Source organism: Gossypium hirsutum, chromosome A09 (genome assembly GCF_007990345.1).
Source record: "Gossypium hirsutum isolate 1008001.06 chromosome A09, Gossypium_hirsutum_v2.1, whole genome shotgun sequence".
Classification (NCBI taxonomy): Eukaryota; Viridiplantae; Streptophyta; class Magnoliopsida; order Malvales; family Malvaceae; genus Gossypium; species Gossypium hirsutum.
Window position 1 is genome coordinate 59,717,668 of NC_053432.1, and position 23,904 is coordinate 59,741,571.

General features: G+C 32.7%; 1 protein-coding gene and 1 non-coding gene across 2 annotated transcripts; one reads left to right on the forward strand and one right to left on the reverse strand.

Annotated features, from left to right (window-relative positions):
* The first annotated feature begins 937 nt into the window (after positions 1–937).
* Positions 938–5,692, forward strand: LOC121206012 (cysteine-rich receptor-like protein kinase 26). Its single transcript, XM_041076169.1, has 7 exons — positions 938–1,767; positions 1,965–2,080; positions 2,190–2,320; positions 4,412–4,622; positions 4,712–4,949; positions 5,061–5,211; positions 5,291–5,692. The coding sequence occupies exons 1-7, from the start codon at positions 938–940 to the stop codon at positions 5,690–5,692; spliced, it is 2,079 nt and encodes a 692-aa protein (XP_040932103.1).
* A 15,051-nt stretch (positions 5,693–20,743) lies between these two features.
* Positions 20,744–20,849, reverse strand: LOC121206853 (small nucleolar RNA R71). The gene has a single exon (XR_005902025.1). It is a non-coding gene; the product is annotated as a small nucleolar RNA R71 (small nucleolar RNA).
* Positions 20,850–23,904: the final 3,055 nt, after the last annotated feature.

Here is a 23,904-nt window from a genome sequence, read left to right on the forward strand (position 1 = left end):
ATGTATTTTTAGAGTCTTGAAGGTCTATTTAAGGGACGAGATGCGAATGCTTGTAAGTCTCAGTTCTGAGCTAAACCTGGTGAGTTGATTTAGTATGTTTTAAATAAAAAGTTTCGGTAACGCCTTGAACCCTATCCCGACACTGGATACGGGTGAGGGGTGTTACAAGGTCTGTCACATTAACACTATCTTGCATGGGACCTCACCTATAAATAGCCTACAGTTGGTCAATCTCCTTCCAGTTACTGCCTCAGCCTTCTCCACTCTCTTTTTACTCTCTAGTTCTCCACCCAAACATAGTGAACTGACCTCTGTCAGCTCCACCATATCCACCATATCTTTTTCCGTATCTTCTCCTTATTGATCCCACACATCAACAATATCTATAGCTCTAAAGTAGAGGTTATAGTTTCATCTTTGAGACGTGTTCCAATTTAATCAAACATGCTAGTTTCCAAAATAGTTAGCTTTGTCGTCTTCTTTTTTAATACTTCAGTGTTTGTTTAAGTAATACCCTATGTTTTCCTAATTTCAGTTGAAAAAAAAGAGTGAACAATATTAGATCATAGAGTTAATGATCACGCGACCAGAGCTATTCCCTTGAAACCCAAGGAAGCTTCCTAGTTCCTGCATGTTTCCACATACTTGTTTTACTTTTCAAACCAAAGATTTTTCTTTTATGAAGTAATCAACAATTGACTTTCACTTCTTTATTTCAGACTTGTCCAAATCCACAGCCAAGTGGCTTTCTTGGAAATTTATGATCAGTTAAGTCTGCATCAACCCTGCATTTTAATAATCTTTTAAGAAAATTCTTACAGTTTTATCTACCAATTCCTAATTTCCTATATCATAAAGGTTTTAAGCATCCAACTTCGTGACAGAAGGAGCATTCATCATTATAATATATTCTCAAAATCCTACATTAAGGAGGACAATGGATATTCCATGGTTGTTTTTGTTCTCTTCTTTAACCATTGCATTCTTTCTTACTGTTACCGTTGCTCAACAAGAGCCTCTATACCATTTTTGTTCAGACCAAAGTGGTAACTTCACCAGAAACAGCACTTACCAGACGAACCTCAACCGACTACTTTCGTCTTTCACCCTCAATACATCAAATGAAAACGGGTTCTACAATTTTTCATCAGGCCAAGGCTCCAACATAGCCAACGCACTTGCACTTTGCAGAGGAGATGTGAACTCAAGTGATTGCTCCACCTGCATCAATAACGCAAACGATGAGCTCAGAAACCGCTGCCCTTACCAAAGAGAGGCGATTATAGGGTATGACTATTGTATGTTCCGCTACACAAATCGTACCATCCTTGGTGTTGCAGAAACCTCGCCTAGTTTTTACATGTGGAATCCAAATAACGTGACGAATGTAGATGCTTTCAATCAGGCCGTGAGCTCTTTAATGGACAACCTAACAAATATTGCTTCAACGGGGACATCCCTTGGAAAGTTTGCAACAGGCAGTGCGCGAATACCTTTCCTAACAATATATGCGCTTGTTCAATGCACGCCTAATTTGGAAGATACGGTTTGCCAATCTTGCTTGTTACAGGCCATTGGAGAAATCCCAAATTATTGTGACAGAAAACAAGGATGCAGGGTATATAGGCCAAGTTCTAATTTTAGGTTTGAGATTGAACGCTTCTATAATCTTACTGCTGCTGATACAACAGCAACACCATCATCACCGCCACCATCAACAGCATCCCCACCTTCTTCTCCCACAACAACAGGTACTTTCTCTTCTTTGTTTTATCAAGTCACCATGACCATCTGTATAAAGAGATGCATCGCATGTCTATGAAAAGAGAAAAGTGTTTCTCCATAATATCAAGATACTTCCATAGTTCCATATCCTTTTTGTTTATGCAACTGGGGAGACCCAAACTTCACTATGTCTTCTCTCATAAAGGAAACACTTGAAATTTTGCAAAAAACGACAGTAGTTCATCTGGAACTACTATTATCATATCCATTTCGGCTGCTGCTTTTGCTCTACTCCTCATTTTCATCTGCATCTTCGTTATTTTAAGGTTGAGGAAGCCAAAGCTGAAACCTCAAAGTAAGTAAAAGTATCAGTTTATCGGTTTTCTTTCTTTTGCAACGTTGTAACTGAGTCTACAATTTACTTGTTTTTTGTTTCATTTGTTAAACCTCTGAAGAGCATGAAGCAACGGAAGCAGTGGATGAAATCTCAACTGCAGAGTCCTTACAATATGATTTCAACACCATTAGAGCTGCAACAGATCACTTTTCTGATGGAAATAAGCTTGGCCAAGGTGGATTCGGAGCAGTTTATAAGGTAAGACATCAATATATATTGCACCAAATGATAAATTTATTAGCCTAGTGAAAGGATTGCATCACCTCTATCCTTTTTCAAGATGAAATTGATAATTAGGTTTTTTGTCCTGTTTTAGCGTATTTAGTTAAATTTAAAATGCGTCAAGAGAAATAAAAATGAAAAAAATAGAGTTTAAGTGAAATCACAATTTCATACCATATATACTAGTTTTAGTTACGCCTACTATGCTAATATTATCAAATTATAAATAATTTAATTTAATAATATTTTATAAAAGAATACTTAAAATAACTTTTATTACATTACAAATAATAAAAATTTTAAATTTCAATTCCAAAGAAAAAGATATAAAAAAAATACTTAGAGCGTACAATGAAATATATATATATAATTTTTTGATGTTTTATTTTTTTCTTTGCATTTAGACGTTAATTACTTAAAATATGAATATTATAATATTTTATAATAAATTGTTCAATTAATTTTATGTAATAATTTTAAAAAATATATAACTGATAATTTAATTGTAAGTTAATTTGTTACGACTAAAATTTTCAATATAAATATATATTTATAATTTTTTACTTAATTAATAAATTATATAAAATTATAAATTATAAAATTTACTATTATCTTCTATTATCAATTATTTATTTGTATCTTATTTATTATTATCTTATCCTTATATGTTTTTACTTGTGTATTGTAATTTATTTATTACTACGTTTATCTCTATTTAATTATTGATTACAAAATTTTATTGTTTATTATATTATATATTATTTACTATTAATTTATAATTATTTATTTTTAAAATTATCAAATAATTAATATAATATAGATACTTTACAAATTATTTAATTTTTTGCTAGTAATTTTATTTAATAAAATTTTTAACATCTGAAAGCATATATGTTAAAAATTAGTTACGAGTTAACGAATTAATAAAAATTCATAATTCATCTTGATGAATTAACCTACTAATTATTATATTATACAGCTTAAAAAATAATTACACTTCGATATTGTAAAAAAAAAAAGAAAAAAAGAAGGTATATAACCAATAATATATTCCTATACTATCAATTATGCACTGTTATAGCATCTTTATTATAATAAATATTTTCTATAATTTATGTATGATTTATTTTTATGCTATTTATCATATATTATTATTTTATAATTATATTTTTAATTATGAAGTTTACTGTGTATTGTGAATAATTTATACAAATAATCATTTAATTATAAAAGAAGTATTTGAGAAGTTTGAAGTTAGTCATTCAACTATTGGATGTTATATTTTTTATAGAACTGAAAAATGTTACATTGACCTGTCATCTAGTCGTTCTTCATTATTGATTAAGTGATAAAAAAATTTAAACTCTAAACTTTAATGCCTAGATTAGTATTATGATAATTAATAAAGGTTAAATTGTACTTTGATCACCTTTAAAAATAATAAAAATTTGATTTAATTTTTTAAAAATTATAAAAATAGAGATATTAAAATAATAAAATTGTATTTTTACTATCGTAAAAATTACAATTTAATTTTAACTCCTAAAAAAATTTTCTAGTTTCACCCCTAGTGAAAATAATCTCAAAAACTTAAAGTTATATTACAATATTGTGCAAGAAAAAAATAATATTTTTAAATATTAAATTTATTTTATTTTTATTAATAGCTTATGTAATTTTTACAATTATAATTACGAAATTGTCAATCATTTAATGTTATCTTGTGTAACACTTTTGTTAACAATTTATTTTAATAATAATTGTTTACTAAAGCTGGCCATGTTGTTAAAAATTGTAAAATTTTCTTATTATTTATATCTCATGTACAATTTCGAAATGATATATAATTAATATATTTTGTATTCATTTACTATTCTTTTAGCCATATTAAACGTATACTTGTTGTATTTTTAAAAAAATTAAAAATTTAATTGTAAGTTATCCTAATTAATTTTAATTAAATAAATAACTTTATTTTATATATTTAATTCATTTAAATTTAAATAATTTATTAAAATTTTTATTAATTTTAACATAGATTAATACCACGGAAATCTATTTTGTCAGGGCACACTTGCCGGTGGAAAATTAATAGCAGTGAAAAGGTTATCTTCAGATTCTAGACAAGGAGACCTTGAATTCAAAAACGAGGTTCATTTAATGGCCAATCTTCAGCATAGAAATTTAGTTAGGCTCCAAGGTTTCTGCCTTGAAGGAGATGAAAGGCTTCTCATCTATGAGTTTGTGCCTAATGGAAGTTTGGATAAATTCTTATTTGGTATGATATGGCAGTGTATTACTGTAGGTAAAAATCAACAGCCTTGTTTTGTTTCATTAATTCGGATTTGTCCATTTACGGTGATGTAGATCCAGTTAAAAAAGCGTATTTGAACTGGGAGAGAAGATACAAAATCATAGGAGGGGTTGCCCGTGGACTTCTCTACCTTCACCAAGATTCTCGATTAAGAATTATTCATCGAGATCTTAAAGCTAGCAATATATTGTTAGATGCAGAGATGACCGCCAAAATTGCAGATTTTGGCATGGCAAGATTGTGTGCTGTTGATCAAACTCAAGGTGCTACTAGTAGAATTGTGGGAACATAGTAAGTACTATAACATCATCTTAGCTGATACATGGTTGATTCTCATTGTCACTCTAATCACATGAACCTTACAATTCATTAATTTTTCCTATATTAATAATTGATTTGTAGTGGATACATGGCACCTGAATATGCAATGCATGGTCAATTTTCGGTTAAATCAGATACTTTCAGTTTTGGTGTACTAGTTTTGGAGATTTTAAGTGGTCAAAAGAACAGTGCTTTTCATAATGGGAGCAATATAGAAGATCTTCTAAGTTTTGTAAGTATCCAAATCTTCTGGACGTTATGCATTAAAAGAAGGTACAGTTTTTCATTTTGCATGAATTCAAACCCTGCAGGCATGGAGAAATTGGGAGGCTGGGACAGCATTTGATCTTGTAGACCCCAGTTTGAGAGATGGTCCAAGAAGTGAGGTGATGAGATGCATCCACATTGGACTGCTTTGTGTTCAAGAAAATGTAGCTCAAAGACCAAACATGGGTGCGGTTGTTCTAATGCTTACTAGCGACTCCACCACTCTCCCTCTACCCTTAGAACCTGCATTTTTTATGCACAGCAAAACTCAATCGGCGATGCAACTGTCAGAGGACTTAAATTCAGGGGAAACAACATCAAGTCGATCCGAAAACGAAATTGCGGTAGTCTCAGAAAATAAGCTTTCCCATATCCAAGATAACAAAGATGGTCACATTTGTATTTTGCTGTCAAAATTGTATCCCCATCGTTGTAAAATCCAGTGATTGCCGGTTTGAGTTGGTTAACCCTTAGATCTCCTTTTCATGTGGCAAATATGCTGGTGTTAATTAAAACTCCTTGTTTTACTAGCGTGATTAAAAAAAACTTATTCCATTGTTTTTCCGATTAACCAAATGATTCCTAATTAAAATTGCAGATTTTGGGATGACAATGTGTTATGGACAGAATAATATTTTATTATCTAAAAAGTCTAATAAATTATAATTATTAATAAATGATTGTATTTTAAAAATATAACTTACCTAATTTTGTATTAATGTGAAGTTTTTAAGACAATACAATCTGAAAGAGTATTTCATTAAAAATATGTCCTTATAAAAGGATATCTTACAAAAAGATATAAATAACTTTTCTATTAGTCATTTTCATGGTTCTGTTTGGAGTGTTTAAAGACTTTGTTGTATTTTAAACACATATAAAAGCCTTAAGAAAAATGTTGTACACGCCTCAAAGCAATAACATTATTTTATTTTTCCTTTTCCTATTATCCAATTATTTATATTGTAACGCGCCCTAATCTCAAATCGTCACCGGAATAGGGTTACGAGGCATTACTAGACTTATACACTAACATTTACACAAAATCGAGTCATAAATTTGCATTCCAATTCAAAACCTTTCAAATTTCACCACAAAGTCCCTAATATGGGCCTACAAGGCCCAATACATGCTTTAAAAGTAATTCGGGACTAAACTGGCAACTTTGGAAATTTTTCTTTGAAGATAGGGGCACACGCCCGTGTGGCCTAGGACATGGCAGTGTGGCCATCCCGTGGGGCTCCCATGACCGTGGGGCCAGGCCGTGGGCAGATCTGACTTGCACACATGGCCGTGGGAACAGCCCGTGTGACATAAACAGAGAGCCACACGGCCTGAGCACAAGCCTATGTGACTTGGCCGTATGAAAACATGACTTTTGACCATTTTTAAGCTATTTTCATATGCTAAACACATCTAATTCATACCCAAACATTTACTAATAGTTCTTAAATCAAATATCATTCATTATGCCATTCAAACTTAGTAAATATTCATTCATTCACTTTAATACCTCTTAAGGATTATGTACTACAATTCATATCAAAATTATACTACATTATCATACTAGCCAAACTCATATAAGTTTACCTTCCAAAATATGTATATTTCATACCATGCTTCAACAACTTTCATGATTATTCACTATCATGTACAAAATAACACATTAACAACCTAGGTACATGCCATTTTACCAAAAGAAAAGTATTCATCACTTTAAGTCCGGGATTGGCTTGGATGCTGAGTCCTTAGCTTTCTTTCGCACCTAGTCCTGCGCACGAAAACATACCGTACACTGAGTAATGCACTCAATGGTATTTCTATAAACTAATACTTAAACAAATAATAAACTATGTATATACACTGTAACTTAAACTTTTTACTTCATAATCTTAATAGTTTCATCTCTTACAATCAATTTGTATCCTTTTTCATATCATTCAATATCTTTCAACATCGTATATCAGTTTCAGTCACATAAACGATAACAATCAGTCTTCAGTACTTTTATTTGCCCCTATTAACATGACTCGGACCTGAACGGATATACAGATCCAACCCACACACCGGGGATAATGTACAGTGTTTCTTCGGCCGAAGGCGGATACACTATAAGGGTAACAGTAATAGTAACAATCACAGTTAGGTACGGAGTACCTCTTTCAAACGAATCTGGAACAATCACAGTAGTCGACACATATAGTGTCTCATCGACACACAGTCGGAATATCCCTGAACACTTCCAATCCTATGGCATGCCAATTATATCCGACTAGCCTGATACTGTTAATAAGGTATTCAAATCATATCATTATAATACAGAAACAGTAATAGTTTCCATCATATCATTCATTATACATTCTAACTTTTAAAAATATCAATTAGATTGTATTAAAACATTAAGCATAGTTTATAGAAATACAAACTGAAATTCTCGGGTATTCGATATCATCGTTCACTTTCTCCTTTCTGTTTTTTGATGATGTTTCCGGTGCTACATTGGCAATTAAGCTTGAAACTCCAAAATCCTAAATTTTCCTTTTCTTTTTCTTTCCCTTTTTTCTTCTTTCTTTCCCTGCTATTCGTGCCCTTCTTTTTCCTTTTTCTTTATGTTTTATTTCTTTTATTTATTATAACTATTATATTATATCATTATTATTATTTTAAATTATAATTATTATTTCTTAAATATTAAGTAAATTCACATATATTCATACATTTGTACCAATTAAAATAATACACATGTATTTATACATACCACACACTTGTCACATAAGGCTTATTTATTAATTTAGTCCCTTGGCTTTTCTATAGTTTATAATTAAACTTTTACCCTATATTCAATCTAGTCCTTTCACTAAATTAGCTTTAATTCTAGCTAATTCACTTAACCAAAGTCTAATTAACTACACTACTAGCTTCGTAAATATTTCTAATAAATATTTACGAATTTATTTTGCGAAAATTATGACCCGAAAATTTAAATTTTCGATACCCGTAGATTTTAGGTCGTTACATTTCTTCCCCCTTAATAAATTTTGTCCTCGAAATTTACTTGAAAAGAGATGGGGGTACTGTGATCTCATTGTATCTTCCGGTTCCCATGTTGCTTCTTCAATATTATGACTTCTCCACAACACTTTTACCAAGGGAACTCATTTATTGCGTAATTTCTTTACCTCATGAGCTAGTATCTTAACCGGTTCTTCTTCATATGACAAATCAGGTCGAATCTCTATATCTTCAATTGAAATCACATGAGATGGATCTGATCGGTATCTTCTTAACATAGAAACATGGAAAACATCATGAATCTTCTCTAAATCAGGAGGTAGAGCTAAACGATATGCCACTGGTCCAATTCTTTATCTCATACGGTCTAATGTATCGTGGACTCAATTTACCGTTTTGACTGAATCTCAAAATTTTCTTCCAAGGAGAGACTTTAAGAAATACTTTGTCTCCAATTGAGTACTCAATGTCCCTTCGTTTCAAATCTGCGTACAATTTCTGCCTATCGAAAGCTTCTTTCAATCATTCTCGAATCTTTCTAACAATGTTTTCCGTTTCTTGAATTAACTCTGGACCAACCACTTTTCTTTCATTCAATTCCGTCCAACACACTGGTGATCGGCATCTCTGACATACAAAGCTTCATACGGTGCCATTTGAATACTTGATTGGAAATTATTGTTATATACAAACTCAGCTAATGGTAAATAACATTCACAACCTGATTCAAAATCAATGATACAAGCTCGGAGCATGTCTTCTAAAATCTGAATGACTCGTTCGGACTGTCCATCAGTCTGTGGATACAAAGCTGTACTAAAATGAAGTCAAGTACCGAAAGACTCATGCAACTGTTTCCAAAACCTTGATGTAAACCGTGGATCCCAGTCATAAATTATTGATACAAGAATACCATGTAATCTTACAATTTCTCTAATATACACCTCCGCAAGTTTCTGTAGTGACCAGTGAGTTCTGACGGCTATAAAATCAGCCGATTTCGTAAGTCGGTCAACGATTACCCAGATAGTATTCTTTTTACTCGTAGACAGTGGCAACCCAGTTACAAAATCCATTGTTATTCGGTCCCTTTTCCATTCAGAATATTAATAGGCTGAAGCAACCCTGTCGGAACTTGATGTTCAGCTTTAACTCGCTGACATGTTTAACATTTAGCCACATATTCCAAATATTCCACTATATCTCTTTTCATACTTGGCCACCAATATAGTTCCTGTAGATCACGGTACATCTTCGTTCCTCCGGGATGTAATGCAAAAGAACTGTCATGTGCTTCTCGAAGTATTAACTCTTTCAATCTGAAGTAGTTAGAATACAAAGTCGATTCTGATATCTCAAACAATCATGCTCATCAATGCTAAAATTTTCTATCATATAATTCTGCACCATCTCTTTTTTCTTCATTAACTTTTCATCTTCTAACTGTGCTGTTCTGATTTGATCAAACATTATCAGTTTTACTCTCAATTCAGCCAAAAGACTTCCGCCATCAACAATACTGAGCTGTGCAAACATTTCTCTCAATTCAATTGTAGCCTTTCTACTTAATACTTCTACTACCACATTAGCTTTACCCAGATGATAGTCAATAACACAATCATAATCTTTTAGAAGTCCTATCCACCGACGCTGTCTCAAATTCAATTCTTTCTATGATAGAAGATACTTGAGACTTTTATGATCAATTTAAATATAACACTTTCGACCGTATAAGTAATGTCTTCAAATTTCAAGTTAAATATCATTGTTGCTAATTCTAGATCACGTGTCGGATAATTGCGTTCATGCGGTTTCAATTATTGTGAAGCATAAGCAATTACCTTTCCATTTTGCATCAATACACACCCGAGACCATTTAAAGAAGCATCGCTGTACACAACAAAATCTTTTCTCGACTCCAGTAAAGTCAATACTGGTGCCTCTGTCAACATTTACTTCAACATATCAAAGCTTTTCTGACACTGCTCACCAAACAAACGAAACATTCTTTTGCAGTAACTTTGTCATTGGTAAAGCTATTTTTGAGAATCCATTCACAAACCTTCGATAATATCCTGCCAAACCAAGGAAACTACGTACCTCTGACACATTTCTAGGAACTTTCCTACTGAAGTATGCTTCAATCTTCTTTGGATCTACTCTTATCCCATCTGTTGATACTACATGACCAAGGAATACAACCTCTGTTAACCAAAACTCACACTTACTCAATTTCCCATATAATTGCTTCTCTCGCAATATTTTCAAAATAATTCGAAGATGCTGTTCATGTTCAATTTCAGACTTCGAATATACTAAAATATCATCAATAAAAACTACTACAAACTGATCCAAGTACGGTTGGAAAATCTGATTCATAAGATCCATAAAAGTAGCTGGAGTATTTGTTAACCCAAATGGCATCACCAAAAATTCATAATGCCGTGTTCGGAATGTCATCTTCGGTCCATCACTCTCCTTTACCTTCAACTGATAATATCCCAACCTCAAATCAAATTTTGAAAACACAGAAGCTCCTTTTAATTGATCAAATAAATCATCAATGCGAGGTAACTGGTATTTGTTCTTAATAGTCACCTTATATAATTGTCGATAATCAATACAGAACCACATCAAACCATCTTTCTTTTTAACAAATAACACTGGAGCTCTCCATGGTGACGTACTAGGTCGTATAAACCCTCGGTCCAACAAGTCTTGCAGTTGTACATTCAGCTCCTTCAACTCAGTAGGTGACATTCGATATGGAGGTATTGACACTGGATCTGTACCCGGGTATACTTCAATCGCAAATTCAACTTCTTGATCAAGATGTAATCTAGGCAATTCTTCAGGAAACACATCAAGAATTCATATACAGTTCAGATTTTACTGCATTGACTCTCAACTGAATCGAAATTAATAACATATGCTAAGAAAGCAGCACATCCTTGATAAAGAAGCTTACTAGCTTTAATTGCTAAAATAACACGAACAGTCCCACTAGTCCGTATACCATTTACTTCAATCTGATCACCACTTTCATTCTAAACAGTCAATTTCTTTTTATAACAATCCAAAATTACTCCATGTTCTGATAGCCAATCCATGCCCAGTATAATATCAAAACTGCCAAATGGCATAATCAACAGATCAACAGAAAAGATTTTCTCTTGAATCATTAATGGACATCTTCGACATATCTGATTCACTAACATAGTTTGCCCCAATGGACTAGACACTTATATCGTTACTCTAGACAATTCAGGTTTTAAATTTCCCGTCTCAACCAGTTTTGTATTAACATAGGAATGTGACGATCCTGGATCTATTAAAACATAAATAGGTTCTGAATGTAATAAGAATATACCTGTCACTACATCATGAGCATCCCCCTCGTCTCGAGCTCTTATAACATATGCTCGGGCCGGAGATCTTACTTTAGATTATTGTGTAGTATTTTCACTAGCTTTTTTAGTTCCACCTCTAGCAACTGAACCACTTCAGCCTGAACCTCGACCTCTGGAAATAGATTCAGATCTTTGTAATGCCATTGGTGCTGCCTTACCAATCTTTGGACAGTCCTTTACAAAATGATCAGTGGATCCACAACGGAACCAACCCCCGGTTAACTTTCTACATTGTTCCCTATGTTTGTTTCCACAATATTCACATTCTGGAATTTCAACGTTCTGAGCTGGGCTTTTGATACTGCCAGCAGATACAGTAGTTTGTCTCTTTTGACTTCTGTCTCCTCTTTCTAATCTTAAACTGAATCTTCGACTACCACGAGATTCTCTCGATTGTTTGAATTGCAAACTTGAACTAGCAATTCTAGGATGTTTTCCAGCTGAACGGACACTTTTAGACCTTTTACTCTTCCCCAGTACTTGCTCAATCATTTTAGCTCTTTCTACTAAATTTGCAAACTCTGTAATCCGTAGAGGCATTAATTGTAGTTGGAATTCATCTCGCAATCCTCTTAGAAATTGCTTGCATCTGTCAATTTCAGTTGGTACAAATTCAATTGCATATCTGCTCAATCTTAGAAATTCCCATTCATAATCCACTACGGACATATCTCTCTGTTTCAGCATCAAAAACTCCTATTTCCGGTCTTCCATATATGTCTCTCCAAAATGACTCTTCTGAAATTTCTGTTGAAAGAATTCCCAGTTTACCTGTTCTTCTGGTATATTCTGAATCACTGATTCCCACCATATGTAAGCCTCTTCTTATAACAGAGAAACAACACATACTAAACTTTCCTGTGGTGTGCATTTTAATTGCTTCAAAATTCTCTTGGTAGTCTCTAACCAATTTTCAGCTGTTGTTGAATCAGTTCCCTTTGATCCCAGAAATTCTATAGCTCCATACTTTCACAGTTCCTTAATAGGAGCTCGTCGGGAAGCAGGGTAGAAATAGTAGCAGGCATACTTCCTACCGCTCTTTAAAGAGCTTCGGCAATCATTCTAAATATTTATGTATTATCCATTCCAATATTCAGTGGTTGGTTACCTACCGGGTTTACACTTGGGGTTGCAGATTCAGATTCATATACATCACGTGATTCATCTCTACTGTACATTTCTTGATCGGTACCCTCGATACTTTCATCAGACATCTTTTACTCACTATAAAACAGAGTTAATTTATCAGTATATATATATCAGCATCCAATCCCGACTAAAAGTTAATATAATAATGGCATGTACCTTTAGACTCAATTTCGAGATCGATTTAGTCCTAGAATCGACTAAACCTGAGTAGCTCTGATACCACTAAATGTAACACCCCCTAATCCCAAACCGTCACCGGAATATGGTTACAAGGCATTACTAGACTTATACACTAACATTTATACAAAACTGAGTCACAGATTTGCATTCCAATTCAAAACCTTTCAAATTTCACCATAAAGTCCCTAATATGGGCCTATGGGGCCCAATACATACTTTAGAAGTAATTCGGGACTAAAATGGCAACTTTGGAAATTTTTCATTGAAGATAGGGGCACACGCCCGTGTGGCCTAGGACATGGTCGTGGGGCCAGGCCGTGGGCAGATCTGATTTGCACACACGGCCGTGGGAACAACCCGTGTGACATATACAGAGAGCCACACGGCCTGAGCACACGCCCATGTGACTTGGCCGTGTGAAAACATGACTTTTGACCATTTTTAAGCTATTTTCACATGCTAAACACATCTAATTCTAGAGGTGTGCAAAATTCAAGTAAAATCGAAAAAATTCGGTTAATCGACCGAATTAGGTTAATCGGTTGGTTAACCGAATTAATTCGATCGGGGGTCGGTTAATAATTTTTTTGAGTTTTCGGTTAACGGTTAATTTGGTTCAAAACCGGTCGGTTAACTGAATATTTTCAGTTTAACCGAAAATATTAATAAATAAATTTATAATATATAAATAGCCCACTATTTATTCAAACCCAATTCAACATAAACCCAAATACCCAATCTAATATATATTAACCCAAGTACCCAACTCAACCTAATCATAAAAATTACAAATAATTTAATAAATAAAAATAAAAATAAAAAACATATAATTTTATACAAATAATTTGGTTAATTCAATTAATTCGGTTAATTTGGTTAATTTTATACTTATTTTAACCAAAAATAAAAAATATATATAATTTTCGGCTAATTCGGTTAACCGACCAAATTAACTGAAAAAATTTCGGTTCGATTAATTTTTTTGAAAAAATTTCGGTTCGGTTAACGGTTAAAAATTTTAAAGGGTCGGTTAATTCAGTTAATGTTATTTCGGTTCGGTTAACCGATTGAACACCCCTATCTAATTCATACCCAAACATTTACTAATAGTTCTTAAATCAAATATCATCCATTATGCCATTCAAACTTAGTAAATATTCATTCATTCACTTTAATACCTCTTAAGGATTATGTACCGCAATTCATATCGAAATTATACTACATTATCATACTAGCCAAACTCATATAAGTTTAACTTCCAAAATATGCATATTTCATACCATGCTTCAACAACTTTCATGATTATTCACTATCATGTACAAAATAACACCTTAACAACCTAGGTACATGCCATTTTACCAAAAGAAAAGTATTCACCGCTTTAAGTCCGGGATTGGCTTGGATGCTAAGTCCTTAGCTTTCTTTTGTACCTAGTCCTGTGCACAGAAACATACCGTATGCTGAGTAATACACTCAGTGGTATTTCTATAAACTAATACTTAAACAAATAATAAACTATGTATATACATTGTAACTTAAACTTTTTACTTCATAATCTTAATAGTTTCATCTCTTACAATCAATTTGTATCCTTTTTCATATCATTCAATGTCTTTCAACATCGTATATCATTTTTAGTCACATAAACGATAACAATCAGTCTTCAATACTTTTATTTGCCCCTATTAACATGACTCGGACCTGAACGGATATACAGATCCAACCAACACACCGGGGATAATGTACAGTGTTTCTTCGACCGAAGGCGGATACACTATAAAGGTAACAGTAATAGTAACAATCACAGTTAGGTAAGGAGTACTTCTTTCAAACGAATCCGGAACAATCACAGTAGTCGACACATATAGTGTCTCATCGACACATATAGTGTATCATCGACACACAGTCAGAATATCCCTGAACACTTCCAATCCTATGGCATGCCAATTATATCCGACTAGCCCGATACTATTAATAAGGTATTCAAATCATATCATTATAATACAGAAACAGTAACTGTTTCCATCATATCATTCATTATACATTCTAACTATTAAAAATATCAATTACATTGAATTAAAACATTAAGCATAATTTATAGAAATATAAACCGAAATTCTTGGCTTTATTCGATATCCTCGTTCACTTTCTCCTTTCCCTTTTTCGATGACGTTTCTGGTGCTACGTTGGCAATTAAGCTTGAAATTCCAAAACCCTAAATTTTCCTTTTCTTTTTCTTTCCCTTTTTTCTTGTTTCTTTCCCTGCTACTCATGCCCTTCTTTTTCCTTTTTCTTTATGTTTTTATTTCTTTTATTTATTATATACTATTATATTATATCATTATTATTATTTTAAATTATAATTATTATTTCTTAAATATTAAGTAAATTCATATATATTCATACATTTGTACCAATTAAAATAATACACATGTATTTATACATACCACAAACTTGTCAGATCAGGCTTATTTACTAATTTAGTCCTTGGATTTTCTATAGTTTATCATTAAACTTTTACCCTATATTCAATCTAGTCCTTTCACTAAATTAGCTTTAATCCAAGCTAATTCACTTAACCAAAGTCTAATTAACTACACTACTAGCTTCGTAAATATTTCTAATAAATATTTACGAATTCATTTTGCGGAAATTATGACCCAAAAATGTAAATTTTCGATACCCATAAATTTTGGGTCGTTACTTATATTTCTAACACTTACAACTGCAACCATATTATATTGTTTTAGCATTTTTTTCTAACAAATAAACAATTTTAGTTATTAAAAAGAAATTGATAAATGCCAAAAGTAATATATTTTTAGTCTCACTCTTAATATGTTTTTGGATAATTTTTTTTATTTAAAATGGTGAATTTTATGCTCCTAATACTTTAAATTCATATTTCTAGAGCATTTGGGAGCAAAATGAGTGAAAACTGAGTGAAAATTGGAAAATCAGAGCAAGTTTCATGAGCCACACGGGCTGGACACAAAGCCATGTGCCAGACCGTATGGATTTTGTGAATCGCACTCCAAACACGCGAAGAAAAAAACATAATTTTTAGATTCTTCGGGTATTCTAAAACCTATATATAACAAATATAAGACTAGGAGAGCAAGCAGTCATAGAATATTCAAGAAAACATTGAAGCTGAATCTGAAGCAGATTTCCATCAAGATTAAAGATCTCCTTTTGATTTCTTTGAAGTTTATTATGAGTTTCTTTATTTCTTGTGGTTATATTGTCTTTGAGATGTTTTTAATTGCAACTATGAAATAATTTTCTAAATACCTGAGAGATGAACCCTAGAATGGATTTTGTCTTCTGATTTATGTTTTACATAATAAATACTTTGAATCTTGTTCTCAATTATATGTTCTTAATTCTTGGTTTAATATTTTTAGACTATTAACCCATGTTTGATGTGATTAAATTAGAGGAGAAATAAACCTTATTTAAGATTAGATCTAGCGTGATTGAGAGGAGTTGCATGCAATCCTAAAAATAGGATGACATAAATCAACCGGATTAGAGTCAAATATAATAGGGGGATCCATAGATCGAGTTAATGCGATAATAGGGGTTTTAATTAGAAATAAATTTCAATTAATCAACTTAGAGTCAGTTGCTCTTAATCTTGAAAAGAGATATTAGCATAATTTAGGAATTTTTTCGGATCAAGATACTAAGTGAAGAAATTATTTAATTCAGATTAATAATGACAGATGAAATTTAGGTGGATTCTTTGTAACATCCCCACTTTTAAAAAAAAGAAGAGAAGAAGAATATTTATGGTAGAAGTCCTTGAATAAGTGATCTATAAATAAATAGTAGTATAAGAAATTGTGATTGTTTTTAGAAAAAACCGTCAGATATGAAAACACAGAGGATTATTATTAGGAGTATGTGGTTAAGTTAAAAATCCGGTATCGAGTTCAGTGATTAAATTGAATAAGTTAGAAAAGTATAGAGACTAAATTGCAATTATCCTATTTTTATTTTGATGGAAAGGACTTAATGGTAATTTTTCCATTATTTAAAAAAATCAATGGTTTCATGATAGAGGTGTGCATGGGCCGGGCCGGGCCAGGTTCGAGCCAGACCTATACAAAAATTTAGGCCCATTTTCTAGGCCCAGGCCCGGCCCGGCCTAAAATATGGGCCTAAAAATTTATCCAAGCCCGGCCTGAAATGAAATTATTAAGCCCGAGCCCGGCCCGGCCCGGCTCGACCCATATTAAATTTTTTTAACTTATTTCATTAAATAAAAAATTTTAAAATATAATAAATCATCAAATACATTTAAAACAAATATTAAAATAAGAAACAAATAAAAAAAATATTAAAACAATTCTTAAAACAATACACAAATTGAAAATATAATAAAAAATAATTATATTAAAATTAAAAATAAAATGTAAATATGACTAAAAATAAAAAATATATATATTTAGTATATAATTCGGGCCGGCCCGGGCCAAAAAAGTTTTACTCGAGCCTGGCCCGTTTTCTAAACGGGCCTCTTTTTTTGCCCAAACCCATATTTCGGGCCTATATTTTTACCAGAACCCTCCCATTTTTTGAGCAAGCCTTCGGGCCTGGCCGGGTAGGTCGGCCCATGCACACCTCTATTTCATGATGGCTTTTAAGTGATTTTTTTTATTAAGTAATAATATTTTATTAATTAATATTATAATACATAAAAAAAAGAGAGATTTTATCTTTCTCATCTTTCTTTCTTTTTCACGTCAAAATAAAGGGGGAAGAAAGAAAACAATTTCTTCCATCATTTTCCTTCAAATTCAAGTGTAAGGTATGGTTTTTCTTCAAATTTTTTTAGATTTTGAATCTTTGAAGCTTGCTTTACATATATATACCAATAGTTTTTTTTTTATCAAGTATTTTGGAAGTTGTCATTAAAAGACATTGATAGAAGCTTAGAAAACTTAAGTGAAATAGATATATTTTTGGATAGGAAATTATTAGAAGATGAGTTCTACATTGTTAGAAGTGTGAAAAAGAAACAAAAATAGACGAAAATTTTATTTGGTATATTTGGCCATGTTAAAGGGGAAGTAGAGAACATTGGCCACTTTGTGTAATTTTGGTGCTAAATGATAGCTTGTAAAGCAGTGAGAACTCTGGTGAAAACGGAATTGAAAATAGATCATCGAGTCGAAAGATATGTGAATTTCAAACTAGAAAACTTAAGTTTTCAATATGAATAATCATGCATATTTATGTTTTTTTTATTAGTTTTTGTTTTAGAATGGATAAATGATGTTGTTTTGTATTGGATTGCTCCTATTATAGCTAAAAACGAATCGAACATCTTGAAGGAGAAAGGCGAAGAAAAGGAGTAAAGCGATTACAACTTTGGTTTGTTGTAATATCTTATTTTCATTACATAAATCTTTAGAATATTTAATTTAATATAACTAGTTGTATTTATTTTATTTTATTTTATTTTTATGAGTTTTAGATGAGCTTGAATAATTTAGTTAATATTTATAAAATTATGTTTCGAGATGATTACTATATTTTTCATAAGACTAAATTAGCGAATTCATGGTTAGATTTGGATTTGAGTATTTTGATTTTAGATGATTGAGCAAGAAAATATTTAATATGTTTCAAATTGGAAGCCTATTTTACATTAGGCGATATGTGATTTGAATATGAAACAGAATTGAAATGGATCATGAAATTTGATTTTTACCCCGTTTCACTAAGTTAGGCTAAATCAGATATAGTTGGCATGCCATAGAGTCTTTATGTCAGAGAATTTATATCTCTCCAATTCCCAGAGGGTCAAGGGAAAAAAGGCCAAGTCGGTCAGTTGTTATTACTGTTAGCCCCAATTCCCAGAGGGTCGTGGGTAGCCTCAATTCCCAGAGGGTCGTGGACTTCTCTGATAACCATCGTTGCCGAACAACTCGGGGTGGCAGATTCGTGTAGCTGATTATGAGTCTAAACTTTAGTATGGGGTCTAAATTGAAAAAAAGCAAAAACAAAACTTGAATTTATTTGAATTTCCATATTGTGCAAATTAAATTAATTCCGCGATTTTAAATTTAATTAAAAAACTTATTTTCTTTATTTGATTTGTCAATATCAAAATATTAAAGTTTATTGATATTAGAATTTTCTTTTATTGTGATGTTATTAATGATATTTATAATTTGTGTCCAATACTTATGTAATGGTTTATATGACATTAGCACCATTGAGCATAAAAATTGCACAGCGTACGGTTTGTCTATTTTTCCGTGCACAGGTAGTTAGATTCTTTAGATCGTTCTAGCAGTATCCGAAGAACTAAAGTTCAACTCAAATAATGTTGGTGAAGAGTTTACTTTATAGTTTATGTAAATGGCATGTACCTAGGCTTATAAATATATAATATTATGTCATAAATTGAATTTAAATATTTTCATTATGTTTTCTTAGCTAGTATTTTATAACTAATGTTTTGATAAAATAGTAAAGCATAGAAATCTAGTTTATTGATATGTTTTGAGAAATCGTAGTGCTGAGAATTGATTTAAGAGATAATTTGAATGTGAATATTTTGTGAAAATCTAAATTTTCTAAGGTTTTTATGTAAAATAGGTAGAATGCTGCCGAAATTTTTATAAAATAATTTTACCACTACGTTTCCTTTTAAAAAAAATGAAAAAGTGAGTTGCTTCGGCAACGAAATGTGACATTTTATATTTGGATCCAACAACTAGGTCGGGTATAAGGTCTCACATTCTTCCTAGGTATTTTTTCGCTTCTTGGTTGTTAATCGTTTGTTTTCTTTCTTTGTTCTTTGTTGTGTTCTCTAGTTAATTAATTTAGTTAATTTTAGTTTTAATCAATTACTCCAATTCATCGGTTAAATAATAGAAAGACGGTAATTGTTAGTTAATTTTAGTTTTACTTTTAGTCTTCGTGGGAATGATATATGTGCTCATCGTAGCTATACTATTAATTGATAGGTACACTTTCCTTTGTCGAATTTTTAGTTGGTCTCGTAGACATTAAGTTTTTTGTGTCATTACTGGGGGATAAAATATTAGGAAAACTTTATTTCTATTAATTTAGCCATTTTTAATTTTTATTTTAATATTTTTGTTTTTAATTTAATTTTTATATTCTAATTTTTCGTTTGTTTGCTTCTGGTAGGTCCTTTTGGTTTATGACTAGAGGAAACCCATTGGTCCATTACTTTTGGACAATAAGATTGAAAAAACTGCTAACATAAATTGTAGAGAGGTTAAAGAAGCAAGACAAAGTCAACAGAATATAGTAGACGATCAAGAGGAAAAGGATATTACTGTGGAGATGGGTGATAATCAAAATAATCAGCTACCTCCAGCACATCCTGCCCCGCAGACTATGTATGATTATACTAAGCCCACACTAATTGAGGTTGAATAGAGTATTGTGAGACCCACCATTAATGCAAACAATTTTAAGCTGAAGCTGAACACAATTCAGATGGTACAACAGTATGTTTAGTTTGATGGTTTGCAAGATGAAGATTCGAATACTCATTTGGCTAACTTTCTAGAGATTTGTGACACTTTCAAGATCAATGGCATTACTGACGATGCCATACATTTATAGTTATTCCCATTTTCTTTGAGGAGTAAGGCAAAACAGTAGTTGAATTCACTTCCACGAGGTTCTATCACAACTTGGGATCAAATGACTGGAAAGCTTCTGTTGAAGTACTTCCCACTAGCCAAAACAACTAAGTTGAAAAAGGGCATCTCTTCCTTTGTTCAATTGATATGGAGACATTATATGATGCATGGGAGAGATTTAAAGATCTTTTGAGAAGGTGCTCTTATCATAGATTACCTTTGTGGTTACAAGTTCAAACATTCTACAATGGTTTGAATCCCTTAACTAGGCAATTAGTTGATGCAGCAGCTGGTGGAACACTGAATAATAAAACACCCGAGGAAGCTCAAGAGTTTATTGAAGAAATAACACTGAATAACTATCAGTAACAAGTCATAAGAACAAAATCGATGAAAGCATCTGATGTTTTAAATATAGATATGTAGTTGCTATGTTGGCAAGCCAAGTGGAAGCACTAAATAGAAAATTTGATGGTTTGAATTTTTCTAAGCAGGTAAATTCGGTGATGCAATGCGATGCAAAGGGAGCGAAGATGATTAATCCAAAATATTTAACATTCAAGCCTAACATGGAGTATGAGCAAGTCAACTTTCTGGGTAATAATTCTAAACCTTAAAATAACCCCTATAGCAATACTTATAATACAAGTTGGAGGAACCGTCCAAATTTCTCTTGGGGTGGTTAAGGAGATCAAAGGTCACAACCCATTCTAGGTTTTGAACAGCCTTATCAGTAATAGAAGAAACTGAAACTTGAGGAAATGTTAATTAAATTTATTTCGGTGTCAAAAACTAAATTTCAAAACACTAAAACAACACTGAAAAATTAACAAACATTGATTCATGGACTAGAAAATCAAATTGGATAACTTTCCAAACTTATTTCAAAAAGACCACAAGGGAGCTTACCTAGCAACACTAAAACTAACCTAAGGGAGCAAATCCACACAATCATTGCTAGAAATGTGGAAGGATTGGTCAAGCTTGAAAAGAAGTCGAAGCTAGAAGCTATTATGAAAAGTGATGAGGTTGAGGAGGGTAAGTGTAACACCCTAAATAATTTATTTCTGCTTCTGTGAAATCTGACACAATTATGTATCTGCTTTAGTGGTTAAGTGTTCTGGGGGTGTTTGAGAGGTTTTGGGTTCAAGCCTCATCTTTGGCAAATTTTGTTATTTTTGGATCCAAGCCTTATCATTGTTCGGTGAGCTTATATTTAAATTTCTGTTAATTCATATTAGAATGAGCCTATTGGTATAACACCCCAAACCCGGCCTAGACGTTATGGCCGAATCTGGCGATGTCACATGGAATGGGATTTGAAATCGAATTTGTCAAGTTAAAACGTTTATGTTTATTAGCTTCAATTTATCTCTCGTCAATTTTAAAATTATTTTCTCGTTAATTTAATTCGTTTAAAAACATATTATATAAGGGAAGCTTTTAAAACCGTGATATTTAAAGAAAATCATTCGCGTTTAGGAAAAAAACGTTGTTTTTAATTAAACGTAGTTTTCGTTGAGTTTTGGAGTTTAAAAGCCCATGAAAACAGTTAAATCCAAAATAAAGGCAAACAGCCCAAAAGTCCCAAATTACATCAAAAATAGGAAATAGAAACCATAATAAAATTTAAGTAGTTTAACAGACATGTGGTCACCGTTGAGTCCTCTGCCTCACTGATCCGTCTAAATCTGAGGATTACCTATACAGATAAAACAAAAGGGGTGAGTTTATGTAAACTCAGTGTGTAATCCCCACAGAAGACATGAATACAGTCAGACAACAGTTATCAGTCAAATGCAGTTTGGGGCCAAAGCCCATTACAGATTCAGATACAGTTTCAGATATAAATTAAGGCCTTAGCCCACCTTAGATACAGTATGCATTCAGTAAAAAAAGTCAGTATCCTACCCACCAACCTCTACACACCATCTCCGACCATCCCTACACATCATGTGGGGTTTAAAACACCCACCCAGCCCTACACACCAAGTTGTACCGAATGCGGCGCATATTAGTAATATTGCAGCTGACCTGCCAGATAATAGGCATGAAAGCCTTTCAGTACACTTCCTCCAATAATCAATCACCCACCCCAATACAGATGCAACTAAACATGCTCAATGCAGACATACAGAAATACATGCTTACACACTAAAATTCAGTTATCAGTCATACATACGGATCAGTCAACATGCATAAATTTAATATGCTCAACACATACATTATATATTCAGGTTACACAATCTAGGGTCCAAGTATCGCTTACCGACCCTATAGTAGGTTCACAGTCGACTTGGGTGACCCGTGTAACCCTAGGAGACATTTTATCTAAATGGGCCCATATGCCCATTTAGCTTGCCCGTGTGGCCCACATGCCTAGATTGGCCATGGTCCGTGTGGGGGTTTTCAGCTTTCTCTGAATCCCGTTTTTCTATGTTCGGGGTACACACCTAATACGATTTCATAGCAATAGCAATCCCGAGCACTCCAGAGTCTAAAAACCGATAAACCAAAGCCTAAATTTAGATTTAACATGATACTAAACTGTAACTATGAAACCAAATGAGATATACCAAACCCTCATCACTTACCTCCAAATTTCGGCAATCCCTAACTACGAATCCATAAGAAGAGGGTCATGACTTCCACGATTCACTGCTACCAAATTAAAAATTCAAAATTAACGGAGAGTTAAAAACTTCTCAAACGAACAAAAGAAAAACTTTTCCCCTTCAAAAGAGGCATAACCCTCTTACCTACTAACTTACCAACCGAACATAGCCAACATTGGACCGAAAGAATACGAATTGGAGGAATAAATTGAAAGAAAGGATGTGGAAGAGTCAAAATTCAGCAAAAAGGAAAAGGAAGGAAAGATACGTCAAAAATTAGGGAAAGCAAACCAATTTTTTTCAAAAAAAAAACAAAAGTAAAACTAATGATACACTAATCCCTTAAATATCTCCACAATGCTTAAATTTACTCCCCTTAATCCCACTAACCTACAACCACTCCAGAATCCCCACTCAGCCAAAATTCTTGTCCATCAACGCGCAAAAATAACACCTATGCTCAAGCAGGTATTCTAACTCTAGACCCCCAACACACCTACACACATCTTAACCACCAGACCAACAAGCCCATTCTGTTATAAACCTACTAACAATTAAACTTAAACCCTTTGAGCAAGGTTAAGGCTTATTTAGAAAAAGACAGAAATTCACACAAGATAAAACTTGAACTTGGGACCTCCCACACATACCCAGA